This window comes from Sturnus vulgaris, chromosome 24 (genome assembly GCF_052056855.1).
Source record: "Sturnus vulgaris isolate bStuVul1 chromosome 24, bStuVul1.hap1, whole genome shotgun sequence".
Classification (NCBI taxonomy): domain Eukaryota; kingdom Metazoa; phylum Chordata; class Aves; order Passeriformes; family Sturnidae; genus Sturnus; species Sturnus vulgaris.
Window position 1 is genome coordinate 7178450 of NC_142266.1, and position 23262 is coordinate 7201711.

The window sequence follows — 23262 nt, forward strand, 5'->3', positions numbered from 1 at the left end:
GACTGAATGTCCCTTTGTGGGGGCTCTGTGTGACAGAGTGACATCCTGTGCAAGGGAAGCCCCAAACTGACACCTCCTTCCATGGGACAGAAAAATAAGGTACATTTGCCACAAAAACATCACCATTTTTAACAGACTCCCGGAGATCAAATCTACCTCCTATGGTTCCTTATAAACAACCATCAAAACAAAACCAGAAAGGGGAGATCTGTGGGGTTGGGCAGAGATCTAAGCAACTGCATAAGGCAGTGAGACTTCATCTGAGAGCTTGTGTCTGCTCTGCCCGAGAGGCACAGGCTGCAGAGTGCAGTGCTGGCTCTCTCTGACACATCACAGGAGCCTTTGCTGCAGCATTGCTGCCTTTGGATAAGATGGAGAGAAGCCAAGCTGCCCTGTCTATCAGACAGACTTTCTCTTGTTCCTCTTGACTCTGTTTTAAAGTCTTTAAAAAAAAAGGAAAAGTCCACTTTTGTTTTGCCCTTTGCATCTTGAGCCACTGCTGGACCATAACTCTCATCTGTGGAGGTGCCTGGGAGTCACCATTTCATTCAGTCCCAAGTAAATGACCTGAACTTGCACCCAAGTCTCTGGGAAGGAGGCAGCTGCTGTGCTCAAGTCCTTGAAATTTAAATACATCTCCATCTCCAGTGCCCACGTCGTGTGTTTCTCACAGATCAGAGCAAAAGAGGTTAAAGAAGCTGTTCTTTGCAAAGCTTCTGTCATGGAATATCCTGACTAGGAAGGGACTCACAAGGATCATCATGTTCAACCCCTGGCCCTGCACAGGACACCCCCAAGAATTCCAGGATGTGCCTGAGAGCGTTGTCCAAATGAAGATAAGGAACAGAAGTCCCTGCATTGGAAAACTCTGGCAACGGAGCCAAAGCACTCACTGGGACACTGCTGTGGAATAAACACTGTGCTCTGCTTCTCCCCTTCTGCCTGGGAATGGTGACAGTGGCTGGGATTCACGCAGAGCCTCTGTCCCTGCCTGCAGTTGCACTTCCCTTGCAGACAGGAGCATTCTGGTTCCCGTACAACACCCATGAGGAAGTTGTGCTGAACTATCTCAGCCTGCCTCATGTCATCCTTTTACACCACCTACCAGTCGCTGGTGACAGCAGGGATCCCGTAGGCTTACCTAAATTCCAGCGGGGGCGGAGGCAGGCTGTCATCTGGGAACGAGGGAGGTGGTGGCACAATGGAGTCAGCCGGAGCTGGGGCGGGGTAGCAGCTCCCGGCCGCGCTCTCGCTGGAGCCGATGCTGCCGTTCTGGTACACCACGCTCGACGGGTACCTGGCAAAGGCAGCACACACTGCTTCTTCAGAGAGCTCGGGGCAATGTCTACAGCTCCTCTGCTCCCCAGAGCAGCTGCGCCTGCCCCTGCATCCATGGCAGTGCCCAAGGACAGGCTGGATGGGGCTTGGAGCAGCCTGGGACAGCGGGAGGTGTCCCTGCCCATGGCAGGGGTGGAACTGGATGGGCTTTAAGGCCCTTTCCAACCCAAATCAGTCCATGATTCTACATCATTAAAAAACCCCTTTGTTTCTCAAAGACTCCTATATGGAGAACCACATACACCTGTATGTGTTTGCTCTATATAATTCTTTGGCTAAAATTTGCTCAGGTGCTGCCCTGTTTATGGCCGCTGCACGCCACAACAGCAGGAGTATGAATTTTAATAAACAAGCAAACACCTGAATAAATGCATTTCTCTTAACATTTCATTTTGCAAAAACACTTAAGAGTGTTTTGACTGACTTGGACTTAAAGAACTTGCAGTTACACTGAGGATCATCAGTGGCATAAAACAGGACTCAAAGATGCCGAAAAAGAAGCTCAAGAATAGAATATCAAAATGGAAACTGCAATGCCATTAAAACAAGTATTCAAAGCTGGAATAGTACTGAAGAGAGACTCTCAGGCTTTCAGTGGACTCATTTCACTGTGGGGAGGGGGAACCACCCTATTTTTGGGGGCTCTGGACCCCAAGTGAATCCAAATGCAAGAACACTCACATGAGAAAAGAGAGGAGCAAGAAAATGGTGCTGTTGTGTGCTTGATTCCCCAGCTAGAAACCAAACCTGTTCTCCTATTAAACTAAAAGCAAGTTTTATTTTTAGCTGGAGAGTGTGATTTAAAGAGAGATTTTTTTTCTTATATGAAAGGAAGCTGCAAGGAAGAAGAGCATTGTGGGGAATTCGGTCTGCTTCCAGCCTTGCTGGTGTCAAAAGTTAAATGAATTCCCAAGCCAGAAGTGCTAAAGAGAGATCTGTAGCTTGAAATACTTGGATGGGGACAGCCCCCGCTTCAACTTTCGGGTGTGAAGAGCCATTTGTGAGATGTAACAAAGCCATCACACAATGGCACCGAGTGCCACCCTGGCTGGGTGAGAGGGAAGGGCACTGCCTGGGGCAGAGCCAAAGCTCCCAACGCCTCTGTGCCCACAGGCAGAGAGCAGCCAGAGCCATTCCTGCCACCCTGCTCCAAGCGTGCAGCTCCCTGATTTATCTGGCAAATCTTACATCAGCAGGCGGATTTACTTTGGGAATCTGATTAGTGGCAGTATCGACCCCTGGATCCCGAGGAGCTGCAGCACAGGCTGAACTGCATCCCAATCACCCAGGCCACAGCTGCTTACCCAGCAGGACCATGCTTGTCCTTTGACTCCACAAATTCCTGTCCCATTTTCAGCTTCTCCCACTCCTCTTTCCGGGTTTTGATCTTCCGTGGATTCACATTTCCTCGGTTCGGGTTCTCTTTTTTCTCTTTCTAAGAGAGGAGGAATCAAACACAAGCTTTACTTTGCTTTCAATTCACTGGGAATAGAGAGGGACAGGACAGACCTGGAGCAGTTACAACAACACACATTCTCAAAGAGGATTTTCATTTCACTTTCCTGATTGCTGCACTCTCCAAAGATCTTCCATAGAAGAAAGCTGGAGCACACACAACATAAAAAATGCCAGACAACATCAGGTTGCCCAGTGCAGCCCAGACAATGCCACCATGACCCCCTTGGCATAAGCAGCTTGAGGGCAGAGTAAATAAAAGCACAGTTCCCACATCAACTTAGCTTTTGGCCTCCGAGTCCAGACACCCAAATCTCACCTTCATGGTATTCAGCGTTCTGGGGTGCAATATGGACACTTGCTCACAGAGAGCTGGGCTTTAGATGGCTCACTCAGAATTCTAACACACCCTAAATCTCTTCTTTGTTATTTTTCATTGAAGAATCACAATCTGTTTTCATGCTTAATACTCCAGTTGCTCAAAAGCTAAATTAAGTATGTTAAGACTACATCTCTTATGCTATGATGCATTTTAGCATTAAGGCCCAAAGACAGTGGCATTTGGAAAAACCAATTAGAGGTATCTTTGTTCTCTTTTTTAATTAACAAGGATGTGGGTAAATCAGATAAAAACTTCCCTGAATTGATCCCATAAGAGTCCAAAAGTGCAAACCTGAATTTTGGATAGCAAATTTGGAGTCCAAAATTTATTAACACTTCCCACTTCCTATTCTTCCCTTCCTCACCCTATGTTTCCGCTTTTCCTTCATTATATCCTTGGTGTCCTGAAGCATTTTCTCCCTCCAAAGGTCGAAGAAATATGAAGGATCTGTGTAGAATTTAAGCGCCTCTTTGCCATCGTCCCTGGAATAGGGAGAGGAAAAAGCCAGGATCAGTCACACATTTCTCTGAAGGAAACACAAGGCACTGTGTCAAACAGTTTAAAAGTGCAGTGAGATGGTCACAAGAGCTGTTCTTGCCTTTCCCCCCCATTTCAGAGCAGGAAGAGACCCCTTCCCAGCCACCCCAGCTCTCCCACATCCCATTCCTCCTGCCCTCACACAAACCCTCCACTGCTCAGCACCTGAGGAGCTCAACTGCTCTGAGCAATCACCAGGAGAGCAGCAGGTCTCTCACTTCAACTCCCTTTTGTTTGTGCTGTATTCTGGTGTGAAAAAACCTCCTCCTCCAGCTCAGGAACCCTAAATCAGAGCAGCAGCGTCCTTGAAGCTCCTGAGTGAGTGCACACAGACTCCCTCTCCTCCCACTTTGCAGTGCAGCCGCGTCTGGCAGGAGACAGCTGCCTCCAGCTATCTGTAATTACTTTTTACCTGCTCAGAAGATATTTATGGATGTGGGATAAGTCTCTGGATTCTGACCCCCTTTACTTCTACTACCTACAAGATGGCACCAGGCTGGGACTGCTCAGGACTGGCTACACAGCCAGTGTAGGCCCCACCCGATGGCTCAGAGCAGGCACTGGAGGCCACAGGAAGCAGCAGCAGCAGCAGCAGCAGCCTGCTGCACCCAGCTGGGTGAGAGCCACGTCCAGGTGAGTGCTCTGCACCTCACACTGCAGCTCTTTGGAAAGGAGCCACTGGGCTACGGAGGAGCACAAGAAAAATGCCTCATCTGCAGCACACCCAGCATGGTGCTGCAGTGCCAGCCACGCCTGGCCCCAAGGCTCTCACAAAAGTGACAGCAGAAAACCAAAGAGATCGTTTTCTAGCTACGTTCATCGGTCGACCTCAAAAACGAAGTTTCACATAATCCAAAGGATGGAGATTTCCTGGTGGATTTGTTCAGCAACTCAATTTCCCAGTGGAAACAGCTCCTTCAGCCCAGCACAGGACAGGAAAGGACCTCCCCAGAGGTTGGGAGGAAGAGGTTCTTGTCTGCAAGGGAACAAGAAGGTATTGCAGCCCTACCTGTAAGGTGAGAGCATGTTGAGAGGTGGAGGGGCATTGCAGCTGCTGTAGGTTTCGAGGACAGGCACGGGGAGAGAATCTCTGTCAAAGAGCTTCTGGTCCTGAGTGGTGGAGCTTTTGAAGGCCTTCCTGGTGTTAATGCCCTGCAAGGAGACTGTAAGGAAGAGAACAAGTGAAGAACAGCTTGACCCAGGCCAACGACACTGAAGCCCAAGCAGGGAACATCTGATTTCAGTTGGAGTTCTTGGCACGCTTTGCAGTTCTTAAGGTCAGGTTCCTTTTCCCACAGATCCCTTGGGAAACCCAACAAATCTCCAAGTGCTGCCAAGATCCACTGCTCCACCAGCACAGCTCTCCCTCGAGGGGCCTTTGGGCTTTGGAGCCCCTGTGCCCAAGCTCCAGCAGCTCCTCCACTGCCACCCAATGCTGGAGAGCGAGCTCCCACATGGAGAGTCACTGAAGAGCAAAGCCAAAAAGGCTGTGCAAGTGCTCTGCTGGGAGCAGGGAAACAGCCCCTGAGCTCCAGAGAACACATTCCAGCACTCATGGCAGGGTCACGCCGGGTTTACGGTGCTGAACCAACCATGCTGACTCAAGGAGAGCCTTCACCACGCTCCCGTGCTCCACTCCATTACCTTCCTCCTCTTTGGGATCCAGCTGAGTGACTTTGACTTGCAAGCGGTCAACTCTCTCCACGAGAATATTCACCCGAGAGGCAAAGGTGTTGGCTTGAGTAAACAACTCTCCAAATATGTCTTCTGCAGATTTACCTGCAATATTGAAGTGTCCACATTACCCTTATGAACCACACCAGACCATACTCAGTCTCCCAGCTTGTCTTCATGAGTAAAGAAGAAAGAAAGAAAGAAAGAAAGAAAGAAAGAAAGAAAGAAAGAAAGAAAGAAAGAAAGAAAGAAAGAAAGAAAGAAAGAAAGAAAGAAAGAAAGAAAGAACCAACCACTCTTCTTTTCAAGTTTGTCAGGGATGAGTTTAACATCCAGGAAGAACGTGCTTTCTTCCACCAAAATCTGACCTTTCCAAGGGATCTCCAAGCAATAAGGAAACAATTGAGACATACTTTAAAGTCTATTAAAGCAACAAACTAAAGAGGGCTGACAACACTACACTGGTCTGAATGTGGATGGATCTGAAGGTCCTTTAAGACTCTCTGCTATTAGACAAGGAAATACAGTTAGATTTTTATTGCTCTGCAGAATCTCAAAGGCTCCCAGTCTCCAGCAGGCCTGCCTCCAGGGGAGCTGGCACATATTTAAGCTCAAAGCACTCTGGAAGTAGAGAGCAGACCCAGTCCTGGATGCCAAAGCTGGAGCTGCAACCACAGCTGACAGCACTGACCCTGCTGTTCCTTCAGGTGGCAGTGTCTGAAAAATTGATGCATTCACATTGATTCTAAATCAAAACCAAAGGAGAACTTCTCAGTCAGGGACATTGTCTCTGGAACAGCCAGTGGGCTGCTGTGACAAGCACCATCCATGGTTTGGGCCATGAGAGCAGCCAGGGCTCAGGCCAGGAGCTGCAGGACTAACAAAAACACAGCCCTGTCCTTAGGAGTTTAAAACCTCCAGTGCAACAAGAGATGGCCCCAGGTAGACAGAGGTGGGAGACCTGAATAAACCCAAGAACTTCCAGTGAGTCTGTGTTCCTGCCCTGCTCCTGGGCACAGCCCAAGGCAGGGCAGACTTGGCACTGGGTACAGACACGGCCCCTGGTGCTGCCACTGAAGGGAAACATTTCCAGCCACGGCTGCTGAGTGCAAGGCTGCTCCCAATAAGCAGTCTGGGTTTGAAGTGTATCATCATATGGTCAACAGTTTGTTCTGGAATCTGTTACTCCTAAAGATCCTCTCCGACATTCAGGGAAGAAAAAAGCAGTGGGAAGTCTGATTTCAGCAGCAATTCTGGAAAATGTGGTTGTCTGCAGAGTCAGAGAGACAAAGCACAAGGCAAGGCGAGGGCATCCCCCAAAGCCCAGCTGCACAAACACTCCCAGCTATGTAACCCCACGTATCAGCTCCTTGTTCCTGCTCCCAGGAGATCTCCTTACACTGCCAAGCACGGGGAACAAGCCAGGTTAAAATTCAACTTTCTCCACCCCTTTTGGTGGCAATGCCAGGTCCAAGTGTTTGTAGAAAGCAAATGCTGAAGGTTAACTTCAACTGACCTCTTCCTTCCACCCTCCCAGACAATGCAGACTGCACAAATGCTCAATTAACAAACCCAAACTCATGAGAAGGATTTTAGGTTTGGAGATGTAAGGGCTAGGTAGCTCTGGTTGTAGCCATGTTTCATGAAGCAATCTCCATTTTCAACATCAGCACAGACATCAGCTCTCCTATCTGACCAAAGAGAGCAAAAATTTATCTGTGGGAAAACACGAAACCTTCCGGTAACAGCTCAAAAAAAAGAAGAGTTGTAATTTCGCTTCTACTTTCACAAAAAGTGAAAAACATTCCTGAATTTCACAAGGCACTGCAACAAGAAGTAGGGGAAAAATCAGGTCTTTGGTTTGCAAAGTATATTTCAAGTATAAAATAATATGTAACAGCATTTTCTATCCTGGTTTTGACCCTGAAGAGAGAAGAAGAGATGGTCTGTGTTCCCTTGCCTGTGTAAGTGCACCTGGAGTTATCACCCAGCATCTCACGCGTCCCCTGAGCTTCACAAACACTTCTAGATGGGGTAAGACAGAGATTAATTTTTTAGTTTAGTTACTTTGACTGCAAAAGTGCAGCCTGCAATCAGAATTATCTTTGTCATGCACTGGCAGGAAGACAGACGGCATGATTTAATAGGTCCTTCCATCTTTAGCTCATGGATTCTGTAAAATCACACAAAACCGCACCGTCGACTTATACAAAGTGCTCCCAGCTGCGATAGTAACGAAGGGTAAACTCACTGGAATATGAAAGTTTGACAAGATTTATGTTTGCATCTTTGTAAAGAGACTGTGGTGCACCAGGCATGGCTGATTATTCACTTGACAGGGCTGTCACAGCCTACTGAACCTGCTCTACGTTCCTGTAATAGTCAAGGTGCAAGGAGAGAGAGAATTTGTTTTTCGGAGGAGAGAGGAAAGGGCGGGGGGCAGGAGTTTGGTCATTTGGGTGTGAGTCTAAACACGGCTTTGTTTAAAGCACTGCTGACCCTGGGGAAGTGGATGGTGCTCAGCATTTCCCTGCCACCTGCCTTGCTCTCCTCTCGCCAAGGGTCAGCAGCAGGCACCTCTCCTCAGCTCCCCTCCAGGTGCCTGTGACTGCTCGGGCAGCTCACACCTTCTCCCCACATCCCCACATCCCAGGGTGCCTTCCCAAAGGAGAAACCAGGCTGTGATTTGGCTCCCAGTGCTTCAGAAGCACAGAAGCTCTGGCTCTCTGTGCAAAGAAGGTCTAAACCTGTGGGATGTGGCCAGGGCTGTCACATAACCCACGGCTGTCTCTGAGCAGGGATGAGCTCTCCCTGCAGCTGGGCTCTGCACAGCTTTGCTGCCTCCTTCCTCACCATTTCACATGCACGAGATGGATTTCACTCACACTCCACAACCATCTTGGCTACCAGAGCTAACAAATGAACAACGAGGGCCAGTTGAGCGCGAGCACAGAGCCTGGTCTCGCCTGTGCAGTGACATTTCTCCAACCCAACAGAATGTGACACCGACTGGCAGCAAACACGGGCCCAGATTTCAGTGACAGCCACGGTTTGCACTGCTGGAAAGAGCCTGCACCCAAACTTTGCCTGCCACATGGCGGAAGACAAGGGCTTGCTTTGCAGAGCAAGCAGAAGGGCTTGCAAACACCCCAGAGAAGCTGAACAATAGATTAATTTGATTATCAAAGTCTCGCTTCAAGGACAAAGGTGGTTAATCAGAACCCAGAGCATTTCAAGAGTATGGAGTCATCCCGGAGAGACCACAATTAACTCTTCATTTCTCCTATGGCATGTAGACCCGTGTTTTCCCTCCAGCTTTTCCAAGGCTATGGGTCAGCCCACTGGAGAGCTGAGCCAGGCATGGCTCCAGCTCACGCTGCCACTGGAGTGAGCAGCCCCAAACACCAACGCTCTGGAGGCACCACTGGGCTCACACAGGTCTTTGGGTCTCACAACACAACAAACGGCAGCAAGGGCAAACAGCAGCTTCCGGGGGGGCCTTTAATTATCTTTCATTAAAAATAAGACTACTGACATGGTGTAGATTCAACAGAGTCAAGCTCCATTTAGTAGCACATGCAATTACAGGCACGTTCTCTGACACAAGATCCTGCCTGCTCCGAGAGCCTCCCATTTTACAAGCCTGAGTTGTGCTCCATCCTTCCATCTGCAGTTTCACTGCAGCCTCTCACATGCACACACACATACACACACCCCCCTCCCCATTTTCTCTTAGATAGGAAGGCAGTGGGACCAGGGATATGAAATTAGCATCAGATTTCTTTAGGAAAACATTTTAGCATTACCCAGGGAAGGCAGATGGGGGAGAAATAGGAACACGAGAGTAGAAAGGGAGCTAAATAAAGAGCAGTAGCGACTCCTGAGGGCACGGCGCAGGCTCGCCATGGTACTCACTCAGGCTGCCCAGCTGTCGAATGACATTTGCCAGGGTGATGTTGGTCACGCATTCCAGCTCGCTCTGAACGCTAGGCAACGTCTGACGGCACAGGTGCCTTGGCTCAATGTTCCTCGTTACTAACGGCATGGTGGACCTGCTTCAGGCACTGTTCTGAAAGATGAAAAACAACCCAAAAAAGAAACAGGAAAGGATTACTCAACCGCAAATTCCAGGCACACCAGAGCCATGGTGTTCGTTTTTCCTGCTCTCAAACGGCTTTACTTATAAGCCTTCTTCCCCCTCCTCCCCACCCTGAGAAAAGTGGTTCATCAGGAATAAAGATCCTCCTGTTCTCTGGCTGCAGTGACAGCAGAGCCCCACCAGCCCAGGTACAGAGGCAGAGACGGAGCTCCACGTGCTCGCCCACGTTCCCAGAGCTGCTGGCCACGCCGCAGCCGCTGCTCCCTTCCTGCCCAGCCGGGGCCCACAGGGCTCACACTGCGCCTGCCACGGCTCCCAGGAGCTCCTCTGCACAAACATTCCCAACTCCCAGGCAATAGCTGCTTAAAGCACCGAGGTGAGGACAGGAGATGTCATTATACCAAAAAAAAGAAAGAACAGAACAGCTTCTCCCAAAGCACGCGTGGTGCCTCCCCCCTGGAGCAGCACACCGGGCTCTCCTGCAACAACAGGAAGCGCTTGCAGCTGACCAGGAAACTTTCTGGTGACTGTTCCTTATCCTGCAGGCTGCACCCCTCTTCCCTTGGGAAATCCCCCGGGGATGAGCTTTACACTGCACCATTGTTTTCGTGCTAGAGCAGTTTGAGGTTGAGGGAGCTCTAACCAGGATGCAGGACTGGAGTGTGCTCAGAAACAAGTCAGGATTGATTGTAAAACAGGCAGGACAAACTTCCAGTTCTTTAAAAAACTAATTAAAAAAAACAAAAAAAAATAAACCTGAAGAAAACCTAAGTGTCCGGAAGTTATGCTTTGGACAGAAAACACTTTTATGCGCAGGTCAGTGCCTTGAACTAACAAAAATCTCCTTTGCTAAGAGACCCAAACGTTGAAGCATCAAACAGCTCCCTCCCAGATCGTCCAGCTCCAAGAGGGAGAGGGAAACCTGTGTGACCAGCTCACTACATGGAGCATCATACATGTCTGAAATCTTTAGGACTAAGCGAAAGCAAATACATCCCAAGTTCTTGATTAATTTAGAAGGGGAAAGAATCACTTTTCTAGGTCAGCTGAGGAACAACCCAAGAGAAGCAGGCAGCTCCCATGTGATAGGCATGCGGATCTGCTCGGGCTGGGTGTAAAAATAAAACAGGAAGCGAACAGCTTGGGGAACATGGCTTCCTGTCACCACCAGCAAAAACCCAAGAACCATAAAAAATCAGCTGTTTGCTCTTGACTTTGAGCCACCCTTTGATAGTCTCTGTGGCAGCTGGCAGCTTATCTTTGAGGTCCAGGAGTCCTTCCTGGATGCTTTTCTATCAGGGTGTTAAGAGGAAGAAGTGGGCATTATCCCTCCTAATTACCTCAGAAGCCAGATTTTGAATTGCTAAATTTGACCCATTAAGGCAGAGGAGTTCAAGAGCTGCAGCACCGGGCTCTGGGATATCTCCCAGACAAGCAGATGTAGGTTGCTACCATTTTGCAACGCCTCTACACGAGGGATTTCACAGCATCTCAGAATGCCAGGATGGTTTGGGTTGGAAGGGACCTTAGAGCTCATCCTGTTCCAACCTCCTGCCATGAGAGCAGGCTGCACAGAAAGGCTCCCCCAAACCGAGCACCTCAAGGAAGAGGGGGGCCAGATCTGCATCCAAATAAATAAAAGCAAGACCCTCTGAGGATCGAGTCTGTGTTGTTTTTCCTGTGTCCACTGCAGCCATCAGTAACTGCTGGGATATTTAAAGAACAGGGTGAAGTAAGGAAGGGCTCTGACCTTCCCTTCCCAACACCCTGTGTTTTATCGATTCCAGCCCAAGCCCTACAATCTTTTGTCAGCTTTAGTGCTTCATGCCAGACAAACTTTCCCAGCTCCCCCCAGACTGCAGTCTGCACCAACAAGCAGCTCTCATAAACAAGGCAGCATTTGCAGGCTGCCTGCATCCAGCTTCTCCCCTGTGCTTCCCCAGGGCTTGGCCAGGGAGCACACACGGTGGGATCTGCAGAGCTGGGCTGGACAGCCTGGCTGGAAACCTTCCAAGGTGGAGGACAGACAGAAGGAAAACAGCAAGAGGAAAAATAAGCCTGGAAGTGGGGGGATTAGATATGAGTGTGCTGTATAAAAGGAGACAAAAAAAACCCCATGATGATGGGGAGCATGGGTGGATAAATGCTGGTAACATTGATCTACGCAAGGATGGGGAAAACAGGGCAGAGAATGGGAGCAGTGCCTCAAATACCAACAAAAAAAAGGCTCTGGATATGCTGCCTGTTAGACACCCCAAAAGTGTTTGCCTTCAGAGCATGTTTTGAAAGTAAAACAAGAAGTAGTGGTGAGGACTGCTCTTCTTAAAAGAAAAATTAAGATAGAGCACATGTACAGCACAAATTTGGACTGGTGCAAGACAGCAGAGGCAAGGGCCAAGGCAAAGATTCCCTTTATAGCCCAGCTCGTCCTCCAGCCACACTCCACTGCAGAAGAGGAGTTTTGCCCTCATGATCACAGCAGCCCCTCCCAAGGCCACGGGGACAGCTCTGCTGCCCCTAAACCCAGCCAGGACCCAGCAGACTGAGGGATTAAATGAACCCTGTGGAGCACTGGAGACGATCAAGGCAGGAAGGGCAGGATGGGCTTGGGACAACCACCCTGCTCTGCCAGCAGCTTTGGGATAGGAGGCATTTTAAAGCAAAAATTCCTCTCACCTGAACAGAAGGATGAGGAGCTTCAAGATTTTATGAAGGAAATCTGGGAGCTGCAAAAAGAGCAGGTGATGCCCCCAAAAGAAGACTGTGAGACCTTGCTTTTTCCTGGAGTGTTTGGAGGGATAGAGATAACAGCTAATGGGCTCCTGTAAAACCTTCATGCCTCGTGAGTAGGTGGGACAAAGATTAATGGTGTGGACTGGAAAATAAGTGGTGTATTTCAAAAGCAGGAGTCAGGTAGGGCAGAAAACCAGGTGTGGAGAAGGGACAAGGTATGAGAGCAAAGGGGGAAGGAGGAAGAGGAAGCAAAACACTGGAGGCAGCACAAGGCATGAGCTGGGGGCAGGGAGGGAGGAGAGACAGTAAATGAAAGAAGGGCCAGAGCTGAAAAGGCTTTCTGGGAGGCTCGTGCTTTATTCTTGAAGGGAGTCATGGAGGAGGTGACTGACAGGGCAGTGCCAAGCACGGGCCATCCAGAGCTGCTTCACTGCCCGTGCTCAGGCCATGACAGCACAGCAGAATTCCACCCTGCTGGCCAGCCTGGCCATCAGGCATTAGTCACTGTCACACAATGACCACAGACCATATATTATAACTAAATCCTACCATTCAGATCCAACTTAAATGAATTGCAAGGCCGAAAATCCTTATCTTTGGGGCAAAGATAAGCGTTTCCATTTGCTTATGAATGCTGGAGATTAGATTTGTTTCAGGAGTGTAGAGTTTTGGGGTGCAAACACTGTTTTTAAAGAAGCTGCAAGAATGACATGGGCACAGAGGAGCTGCCCTAATCCTAGTGTAACAGGAGAGGAGATCAAGAATGTTAGAAGTAAAAGGAAACTGCCTCTAGAAACAGAAAACTCTGCAACAGATTTCTAATGAATATGGAAAACAAAGAAAGGCATCAAATTGAAACACAGTGAGAAGAAAGAAGTTCAGTGATCTCTGCTGGCTGGAAGAGCCGTAAGGAAAATCCACAAACCCTGCTGCATCAATCCACGTTCAAAAGACTCATCCTCCCAACCACTGTGCTTCACACCTTCTTAAAAACTAGGAAACAAATGATTTTCCTCTCCCACTTGAACCAGACCCTTCCTACCTGCTCCCAAGCACTTCCTTTGCAGCCTCCAAGCCATGACTTGACTCAGAAGGCTCCAAGAGCCTTGCTGATGTTGTGACAGCAGTGACTAAAAGCCAAACCATGTGAAAAGCCCAGCTTTGCCCCGCAGCTCCTCTCCCCTTGCTGCCCCACCTACAGCCGGGCATTGCCAGGATGCCTCAGACTTTCCCCTCTCCCAAAATGCTTACACAGCCACTGCCGAGCCCTGGCCTGCCCCACACCACAAGAGTTTGCTGAGCACAAAAAATGCTCCTACATTCCTATTGATCCTTCAGCCTCAACTGGCACCTTGCTTCCAGGATTCACTGGGTTTTTGCTCCCCATTATCCTCCCTGACAGCTCCTGTCCTTTCTCACTGCACACATCGTGCTCTCGGACACCTCCTGTTTTTCCAAGACAGCAGGATCCATGAGCTCCTTCCCATGGCTGCTGAGCTGACACCCTGCTTCCCACCACAGCAAGCTCTCACCTTGAACGTCCTGCTCACCAGCTTTTAAGAGGATTCTAACTTTGGCAATTAGTTCTGTAAATACTCTTGGGCACTGGGGAACAAGCGTGGCCCAACACAGGCTCTAAAGGGGGAGAAAAGTGTGACTTGCAATTCTTGCCTTTCCAAACCCAGCACTTTCAGCAAAGCCGAGGTAAATCCAAGATAAGCATGCTGCTCCAAGATTTCTTATCAGCAAGCCATCGACTGCTCTCCCCAGGAGCTCTGCTGCAGCAGATCACTCAGGAATCCCAGCTCTGGATTAGAATCAAGTACAATTGGTTTGTTTCAAACAAGAACTGCCAGTCCACAAACCCCTCGCACAAAGCTGCGTCTTATTGACTATTTTTAATAAATAGGGCTGGCACAGTAAAACTGAACAATTGTTAGGAACAATAAAGGAGACAGACTTTGATTACGACTATTGAGAAGCAATACAGGGATGTTTTAGGATTGAGTATTTGCTTTCCAAGGGGAGCTCTGTCAACTGAAAACAGCAACTCAGAGCAAACACTCCTTAACAAGTGGTTTGGAGCAGAACAGAAAACAGCACTGCACAGCAAGAGAGGAACCAGACCTGTTTTTTGGGCTTTTTTTTTTTTGTAGAGCAGGCAGATAGCACAGTCACTGTGGTGGTGCAGAGAAGGCAGGCAGGACTCCAAGGACGAGCCCTGCGGATGCAAGGCACACAAAGAGCTGTAAATAACAGGTGAGTTGGAGGGACAGATCTGGCAAGGCTCTCCTCGCTGGTATTTGACCAGTTAGCATAGCGTTACTGGGAGTCACCTGGGTAATTCCCCGCTCAATGTGACACACAACCTCTTAGATCAGGGACCATCTGCAAATAAATCTGGACCCCAGCAGTGAGATCATCTGTCACAGTGTCTGCTGTAGCACAAAGCACCTAAGGAGGGCAGAGTGCTTTTTTTGGGGAAGGGAATTTAGGCTTGATTTCCAAGTACGTCAGGGTGACCAAGCACCCTGCCCTCGGCAGGGCTTACAGAATCCTCTGGACACAGACACAGCACAGGCAAGGAGACCAAGCCTTCAGCTGAGAGCTTTGGAGAGCCACCTCCAGGAGTGCCCATCGGGGGACTAGACACAGCAGCAGGTTTGGGAATGAGGGGAAAAGGAGATAATCAGATCTGAAATTCCCATCACTATGAAATAAGTCTTAACTCAGTAGCTTGCCAACGCAGACCGACTGTTCTTTCTAATGTCTGTGACAACTCTGCTTCAAATTTCAAGCTTCTCTCAGCAGTAACTACTCCCCCATGTAGCTGTAATGGCCAGAAAGAGACTGGCTTTTATGTAACCCCAAAAGACTTGCAGAAAGGGAAGCAGCAGCCACACACACACACACACACACACACACACACACACACACACACAGGGAGAACTGAGGGGGAGAAAAAAAATCAGCAGAAGGCTGTGCTGAGTGCTCAGGGCTATATCCAAGCTCACAATGCAGCCACAGAGAAGTGGGATGCAGCAATCAGAAATGCTCCAGTTCCACACTCGGAGAGAGACCCAGCAATCAGTGCTGCATCCGAGCAATAGGGAGCGAAATTATAGAGCAAAGTGCCATGTGATGCCACAAACTGCTCCATCCCGCCAGCTGTAACAAGTATTCATTCCCAAAAACGCGTCACTGGCTCATCTGTCATTACCAGCCCAGCCTGCCAGCAGCTGAGCAGGAGTCAGCACTGAAGGGCAGCTGCAGGGCTGCTTCCTCTCACAGTGCTCTATTCTCCCAAAAAACCACGGGGGAGGCGGAGGGGTAGAACCCCCCTGGGCAGTGGAAAACATCGCCCAGCACCTCTCAGCAGCCGCTGGCATGGGAAGCACACTGTGCTTTGCTGTGTTTTCAGCCAGCACCACACAAAAGCTCTCCTGGAGCAGGATCTACTGAAAATCCAGGACCTTCGGGAGAACACACTTAGCTGATCACAAAAATCCACATCACACCCCCCGTGTGCATTAATAATGCACTCCAATCACCAAGTGGAGAGCTCTGCAGGCCCTGCTGATGTGCTGGTTACGAAAGAGGATGTTTGGGCAATAGCAGGGCAGGAGCAGCACTGAGCTCTGCCCTTTTCCACAGCAATGTTCCAGCACTGGGAACGTCAGCCCTGATCCCGTAACCAGGATTGTACCTGGAGTCCTTGAGACAACAAACATCCAGCCTGCTCCAATCCCAGAGTAAAAATACACCTTTTTTTTTTTCCCCCTCCCCTGCCTTTTCCCCCCCCTCCAGTCTGCTGGCTCTGAAAAATGCAAAAGAGGCTCAGAAAGCCATTTTCTGCGGGTTTTTTTGTCTGGCTCATGCATTATCATCATCATTTACTGCCCTCAAGGGGATTGCACAGGTGTGACTGAAAATTTGGCTCTTCCTTTTAAACTTTTTGTTATCAGCTTTGCTGAAGATGATCTTGCTGGAATAAATACCAGGCTGCTCTCCTGGAGAGGGACTCGCTCAGAGCTGTTGTCAGAAATCTGTCTGGGGGTGGAAGGATGGGGGTGTCACTGATGGGGAACATACAGATCCTCCTGGCTTCTGCTGGAGTGCTAATAGAGCCAGCAGTTTGACCTAGACTTTTATTTTTTTTAATTCCTAAAAAACAAACCATTGCACTAATTAATGTTTCCATTCATTTAGCTGAAAAACAAGTTAAACAAAGAGGGTCACCTGGTGTTCCTATCAATACCTGACTAGGATACAGGCAGAACAAATGCATTTAAATAAAACTCTAGAAGAGACGTGACAAGAGAAAGGCAGTTTAGCTCAATTAAAGAGAGCTGTCACAGGGATTTGATTCTCAGAATACAGAACTATTGATTAAACAGGAATTAAAGCTCCAGAACAGAAAGGTTTCAAGGTCTTTGCTGTGAGGGTATACATCAGGAGAGAGAGGCAGGACTCCTTCAGCACCACAAGAGCTCTGGCTTTGTTGCTTCCTAGGAAACAGGAGCAGCAAAGGGAGCAGAATGCTCTCTGCTAGACCTGTGAATAATTTGGGCAAGGATACAAGGTCAGCGACAACACAGAGTGGCACCACGAGTGTCAATCAACAGGTAGCTTTGGTATTGAAAACCCACAAAAGGTTCTAAAACATTTCAGCAGCATGGAGGGAGAGGCCTGGGCAGGTTTCAGCCCTAGAATCCCACAATCCCAGAATGGTTTGGGTTGGAAAGGGAACAGCAAAAACCATCTCATGCCACCTCTGCCACGGGCAGGGACACCTCCCACTGCCCCAGGTGCTCCCAGCCCCCGTGTCCAGCCTGGCCTTGGGCACTGCCAGGGATGCCAGGGAAGGATTCCTTCCCGATTTCCTGTGGCTGCGGGAATGCCCAGCCCAGCTCTCCCTGATCCCCATCCCAGCCTGAATTCCCCTAATGAGCACAGCAGCCTTGGCTCCCCCAGCCCCTCCCCAGCCTTGTGCCTGCCGCACTAACAAAGCCCAGCTCACAATACAGCAGCGCATTCTCATTCCTGGGCAGCTCGGTAATTAATATGGAAAGAGAGGGTCTGCTTTTTTCCCCCTAAATGACTTATTCGTTAAGTTCGAGCATATTTTAACCTTCCTTTTCACCAGATAAACTCTGTCTCATTTGCAGCTAAGCTCAGCCTTCCCTTCTTTGCCACACACTAAACTATTTTGATTAATGAAAGAGTAGGAACAAACCAGTTCCAAGTGTTTTCTATAGAGCTCAACTGCTCTTTCAGTTTCAACTCACGCCTAGATAATTATATCACAGCTCTGAGTGCCCCCACCCTTCTGCTGCACTTGGGGAATACTGGAAAGATAAGTCTTTTCTTAATTATTAAATGTAAATAGCTCATTAAATATAATCCAATTACTTTAATTGTAAGAAAAAGGAAGTAATTACAATATGTACATGTATTCTTGCCTGAACAGTTTTAATATCTTAAATGAATCTTTGCAGCATTAATATTTTAAGTCAACCTTTGACATGAGGGGAGAGGAAAAAAAAAAGACATTGACTCCCTGATATTTTCCAGAAGTGTTATATCTGCTGGGATTTTGGTCACAAAAAACCAAGAGAATGGCCTCGAGCATTTAAATCAAAATTGTTTATAAACAGCATCTTAATAAAGTCAAAATAACACACAGGCTTTCCATTGTGGAGGGAAAAAGAAAAAACCAACATAAACACGATGCCACATGAGGAGCCTGAAAATGCTTTTGGGATGTCAGGAGCCCAGCAAGATGGGCACCACTGTGAGCTCTGGAGAACAGGCAGGATCCCAGCACACAGCACCAAGAGCCAGCTGGTGGCTCAGGTCCTCCCCACACCTATGGGCTGTGCTGGCCAAGGGTGGGGAGCAGAAGCAGGGCTGGGGGAGAAGGGGCTGCTGCACATCTGGGATTACCCAGCTGCTCCAGGGCAGTGTCCAGCGAGGTGATCCCACAGAAATGCTGAATGCAGGGTCTGTGTGTGCTGAGCCATCTGTGCATGCACAGGCACAGCCCAGGATCCCAGGCTGCCACTGGGGATTTGCAGGCAGAGCTGCAGGAAGCTGTGAGGAGCAGGCCTCTGGTTTTGCTCAACAGCATGACAATCCCTGGACTCACTTTCTCCATCCCTGCAGCCAGCAGGACCAAACAACCTTCCAGCAGGCTCCAGCAAGGCCCCACTGTTTCGATCAGCCCCCCTGGTCTGACAGAGCAGGGTCAGGTTTCAGCTTGGCTGTGGTGACAGATGCCTGTGAAATCTCCTTGGGACAGGCAGAAAAATACTCGGTTTAAACTGCAGTTGTTTCCATTCTGCATGTTCTGAGCCCAGCAGTGATCTCACCTTACGTAATCTCCAGTGCAAACTCCAGTCTCTGGACCATCCAAAACTATTCAAGGGTGTTTGAAACCATAAAATCCCAGAATGGTTTGGCTTGGAAAGGGTCTTAAAGCTCACCTCGTTCCACCCCTGCCATGAGCAGGGACATCTTCCACTGTCCCAGGCTGATCCAGGCCCTGTCCAGCCCGGCCCAGGGATCACCACCCTCACAGGGAAGGATTTCCTCCCAAAATCTAACCTAAACCTGCTCCCTTGTACCATCCTCCTGTCCCCTGTCCCTCCCCAGCTCTCCTGGAGCCCCTTTAGGCCCTGGCAGGGGCTCTGAGGTCCCCCTGGGAGCTTTCTCCTTCTCCAGGTGAGCACCCCCAGCTCTCCCAGTCTGGCTCCAGCCCCCAGAGCATCTCCAAGGCCTCCTCTGGACTTGCTCCAGGTCCTCCTTGTGCTGGGGGACCAGAGCTGGATGCAGTGCACCAGGTACTGCAGTACAGGGGGAATCATCACTTTATTGAACTGATCTTTTTGGGAAAAGAGAGATTAGACTGTATTATTAGGGATGCTAAGGATGCAGGCCTTTCTAGCCAAGCTTACCACAAGGTCTATAATAAGCTGCTTTATGGAAACCTCTCATGTGAAGCCAGCCCCTAGATGTAACCTCCTTGATACAATATTGAATTCTCAATAGCAACCAAAAGGCTATTTTGTATAAGTTAATTACAGCCGTTTTTAATTTAGCTTGCAGAAGGGAAGCGGCCAGTGATTTCATGCTGCCCTAGACAGAAGGTAAAGGTTTTCCACAAGCTGTGTTTATAGCTCTATGCTTTCCTCCAGCAAAGCACCGGCCCCGCAGCTGCTGCTATTGAAAGAACAGGATCTGGGTGTGTGCACGGTTCTCTCTCGCCTGGTTGGGTTTTTTTTGCAGCTGCAAGGCCAAGCCCATCCGAGTGCGTGTGTGCTTTTTCTTACGGTGACAAAGGCAGGGTGCCTGAAAGGGAACTCGCTTCCGCTCTGGCAGGCACTCAACCAACTATTTGCTGGGCTAAGGGGTGGTCGGGGAACTTTCACCCATCCATTCAGCCAAGGCCGCTATTCCCCCTCCCTCCCAATTAAATCCCATTTTTTGCACTCCATGCATGAACTGCAGCCACACCAATACATCAGATATTGTGGCTGATAGCCTCCTCTGAATGCCACTTAAAGCCCTCCAGTGCGGAGCGCTCTGAAAGCAAAGCACCGCTCATTCTCTGAGCCACAGAAAGAGACTTTTGCTATAGAGAGACCTGAAGTAAGACACTAAGTGGTAGGAAAAGGGCATCCAGAGAAAGAGGAAATGAGAAATTAAAACCACATTCAATCTTATTAGTGGTAATACAATAGGTCAACAAGAGTACTTTGCCCAACTCCACAGCATGGGAACAATTTCTGCAGAACTCGGAGCAGTGACACGGGTGAGTCTGGTGTTCACCAAAGCCAGCACGTTTTGTCAGCACTGTTTTATAGTGCCCAGCTGGGAGGGGAGAGGGCTGGAGGGACAGTGCCTCCATGCCTTGCAGGAGAGTACACTTAGCAGAGCAGAATGTGAGGAATACTCCCGCTCCTCTTTTTCCATCTGAAACATTTTCTCTCTCAAGGGATTTCCAGCATCTTACGAGCACAGCCTCTTTGAAGTGCTGCAAAGTGGCATTGCTCATCATTTCAGTAATGATAGTAAATAAGCTCCAGTATTTTGTTGATCCTTTTCCTTTTGCTTTACAAACAAAAGGTCAGAGTCATTAGCCCAGTTTGATGAGCGGGGAGAAATGGAGGCTTGGAAGAGGCAAGTTGCTCTGGAACATCACTGGGAACATCAGTGAATGAACAGAAGTCACAGGACTTTGGAACAGCCACGCTGCATCACCCAGCCTCCAGATACTCCATGTACTCTCCATCACGGCCAGGTGCCAGATGCAGCAGGAGAACAGCATGGCAACAAGGCACAGGGTAAGAATTCTCCCTGCTTTCCCATGCTGCAGCACCCCACTGCACCTTAGGACCACGTGGAAACAAACAGTATCATTTAACTGTCCTTCTGGGATTTCCCTTCCATAAACTGATCTGATCAGCTCTTTAACAGTGTATCCATGAGATCCTGGGGCAGCAAATCCCATCTTTATCATGTGAGGTGAAATGACACTTCCTTTTATACCCTTCACTTCACAATTAGGGGGCTTTAAACTCAAATCTGTGTGGCTTTGCTTCACGAAGGAGTTGTTCAAATAAACTCCTCACCGTTCATACACAACAAGCCCCTTCTGAGCACAGGGTTGGCAGCTGCAACCTCAAGGCCAGGTCGGACAGGCCTTGGAAACCCTGGTCTGTGGAAGCTGTCCCTGCCCATGGCACAGGAATGAGATGAGCTTCAAGGTCCCTTCCAACCCAAATTGTTCTGGGTTCTACGACCAAACACAAGACAAGTGCTCGGTTCTTATGGAGCACTTTCAGTATAAACCAAACTGAGAACTCATGGTTCAGGTTAGATTTGCAGCAGCAGTGAGAACAAACCATATTTAGTGGCTGGCTCTGTGTCTGACCCACGCTGGACTGTGCACTGCCTCCAGCAGGAATGCAGGAGAACCCAAACCTCACAAACCAGTCACCAGTGACTGGGAGCAGCTCACCTGAAGCAGTGACACAGCAAGAGCCCCCCAGGCAGAACTTCCAGCCCTCAAGAACCAAAGCCAACTGCTGCTGCCTCCCAGGCACCTCCTGCCTTCCTCTCCCAGCATCACAGCATCCCTTAAAGCATCCCTTCTCCCCAGAAGGGCTCTGGGATCCTGCAGTGGGAAAGGAGCTGACAGAAGGCACTGAAGGCACAGAGCAGGTCACCACTGACCCACTTGTGAGGGATCCATCCAGCTTCCTGGTGCCTGGAATTCCTTCATCAAAGCCCCTGGCAGATGCACACGGAGATATTTGAGCTCCACCACTTCTCCAGGAGCAACCTGACACCAGAGAGCTTCCCTGCAATTTCAGGAATTAGGGTAGGATCTAGCTGAGCTATTTCCCAGGCCCAGTACTGCGGGGAAGAAGCTGGGATGGAGAATGTGATGAACAGCTCACTCCCGAAAAAAATGTGGAAGTTCACATTTAAGCTCTTCTGAGAAGGGACCTCCCCTCCCACTGCCTCCCAGGCAAGGAAAAAAATACCCTGCAAACCTTCAGATGGAAAAAGAAATGTCACATAAATCAGTTAGGCCTGAATCTGATCACCTTCTACCAAGCACTCCCTTCACAGTGAAGCCTCATCTGCCTCCTGTCCTCAAAAAAGAACCAACATGTCTTTTTATTACACAGAGTTGCAAAAATACAAAAGGAAGTAAATGTCACCAGGGTGGTTCTGTTCTGAGCAGTCATTTGCTTATTACCCAGAAGCCACTGCCACAAGCCTTTTTTAATCCTGTGTTTATAAATACCTAAAGTATTTAAATAAATGTTAATCTGCGGTAACTAAGGCCCTGATCTCACAAATATTTATCCTTGCACAGTGAGAATAAACACTCAAATACACAAATTTCTTACTACAGATCCCATTTCAGCCCGAGTGTTGTTGAAAACAGTAACACAGCAGAAGACAGGCTGGGAAAATAGCTGCATTTTGCTTTCCTGGGTTTTCACAGTGTCACTTCTGGGTTGTTTCCTGTGCATTTGTTGTAGGAGCTGTAAAAGGAGCAAGGGCAGAGCTGAGGCACCGGACAGGCCCTCAGAAGGAGCTTTTGGCAGTGTTTTTTCCTGGTGTCCCATTCTGCATGAGGACAGCAGGAACTTTATCCACAGCACATGCAAACACAATCGCCATTCAATCCCTTTCCTGGTTTGTGACTGACTCATAAGCAACGTATTTTGCTCAGCTGAATGACCAAGGGCTCAGTATTATCATCAAACCAAGCAGAGGCAAACCCAAAACCTTGCATTTAAAGTTATTAAACATTTTGAGTCCAGAAAACCCACAGAGAGAAACTATCTAGAAGGATTAAAGCCAAGTCTTAACACTTGCTGAAATCTTCTTCATTACAATCTGTCAAAGAAAACTTGAATTTTTGAAAAACATTAATCCTACCAACCTTTGTTCTTCTGTCACCACAAAAATACAAAAAATAAACCCAGGAGAGGGATTTGTTGCTGTAACTTTATGCACATGAGGCAATCACTGAAGTTTTAACCCCTCCACCCACACGCCATGATTATCTAACATTGGTGAATGAAATCAACTTTTCCTAGACCAGCCCTGAAGAATGAGATATATTCAAAGCACGCTGAGAAACTGGGTGGGGACTGATCAGCAGGGTTATATTCCTTGTCATGAATCACTGTCTGCAAATACCTTCTGAGTTGTAACTCACAAAAATACACCATTTCTGTGTGCTGTGTCACATTAGTCATAGGGAAACCAGCTTTATACTGGCATGAGCCATCAGAAAGGTTTTATTTCTTTAAATTAAAACAATGAAATTTGGGACATTTACTTTTCGATCTCATTATCAAAAGATAATGAGATAATATTAAGACAAAATAATATAGTAAGATAATATTAAGACAAAAAATATCACAGTTCTTTCTAAAACTAGTGAAATACAGATAGTTTAGGGAAAAGTTTGCACTGAGTTCACCCCTAGAAGTTCGTCCTCTCACAATCCACACTT

General features: G+C 48.5%; 1 protein-coding gene across 3 annotated transcripts in view; it reads right to left on the bottom strand.

Annotated features, from left to right (window-relative positions):
• Nucleotides 1-23262, bottom strand: part of WASF2 (WASP family member 2) — a 31271-nt gene that overhangs the window by 5772 nt on the left and 2237 nt on the right. For 2 of the 3 annotated variants that reach the window (XR_015808346.1, XM_014890561.2), the window contains exons 2-7: nt 9302-9455; nt 5357-5491; nt 4722-4875; nt 3540-3657; nt 2643-2773; nt 1142-1297 (exon numbers count right to left, since the gene is read on the bottom strand). Coding sequence is in view for 2 of the 3 variants with exons in the window: in XM_014890561.2 (XP_014746047.1) it covers nt 1142-1297; nt 2643-2773; nt 3540-3657; nt 4722-4875; nt 5357-5491; nt 9302-9431 (824 nt within the window). In the remaining variant the exon portion in view is untranslated. The remainder of the gene's footprint in view (nt 1-1141; nt 1298-2642; nt 2774-3539; nt 3658-4721; nt 4876-5356; nt 5492-9301; nt 9456-23262) is intronic. The other variant, XM_088178501.1, reaches the window with a different exon arrangement.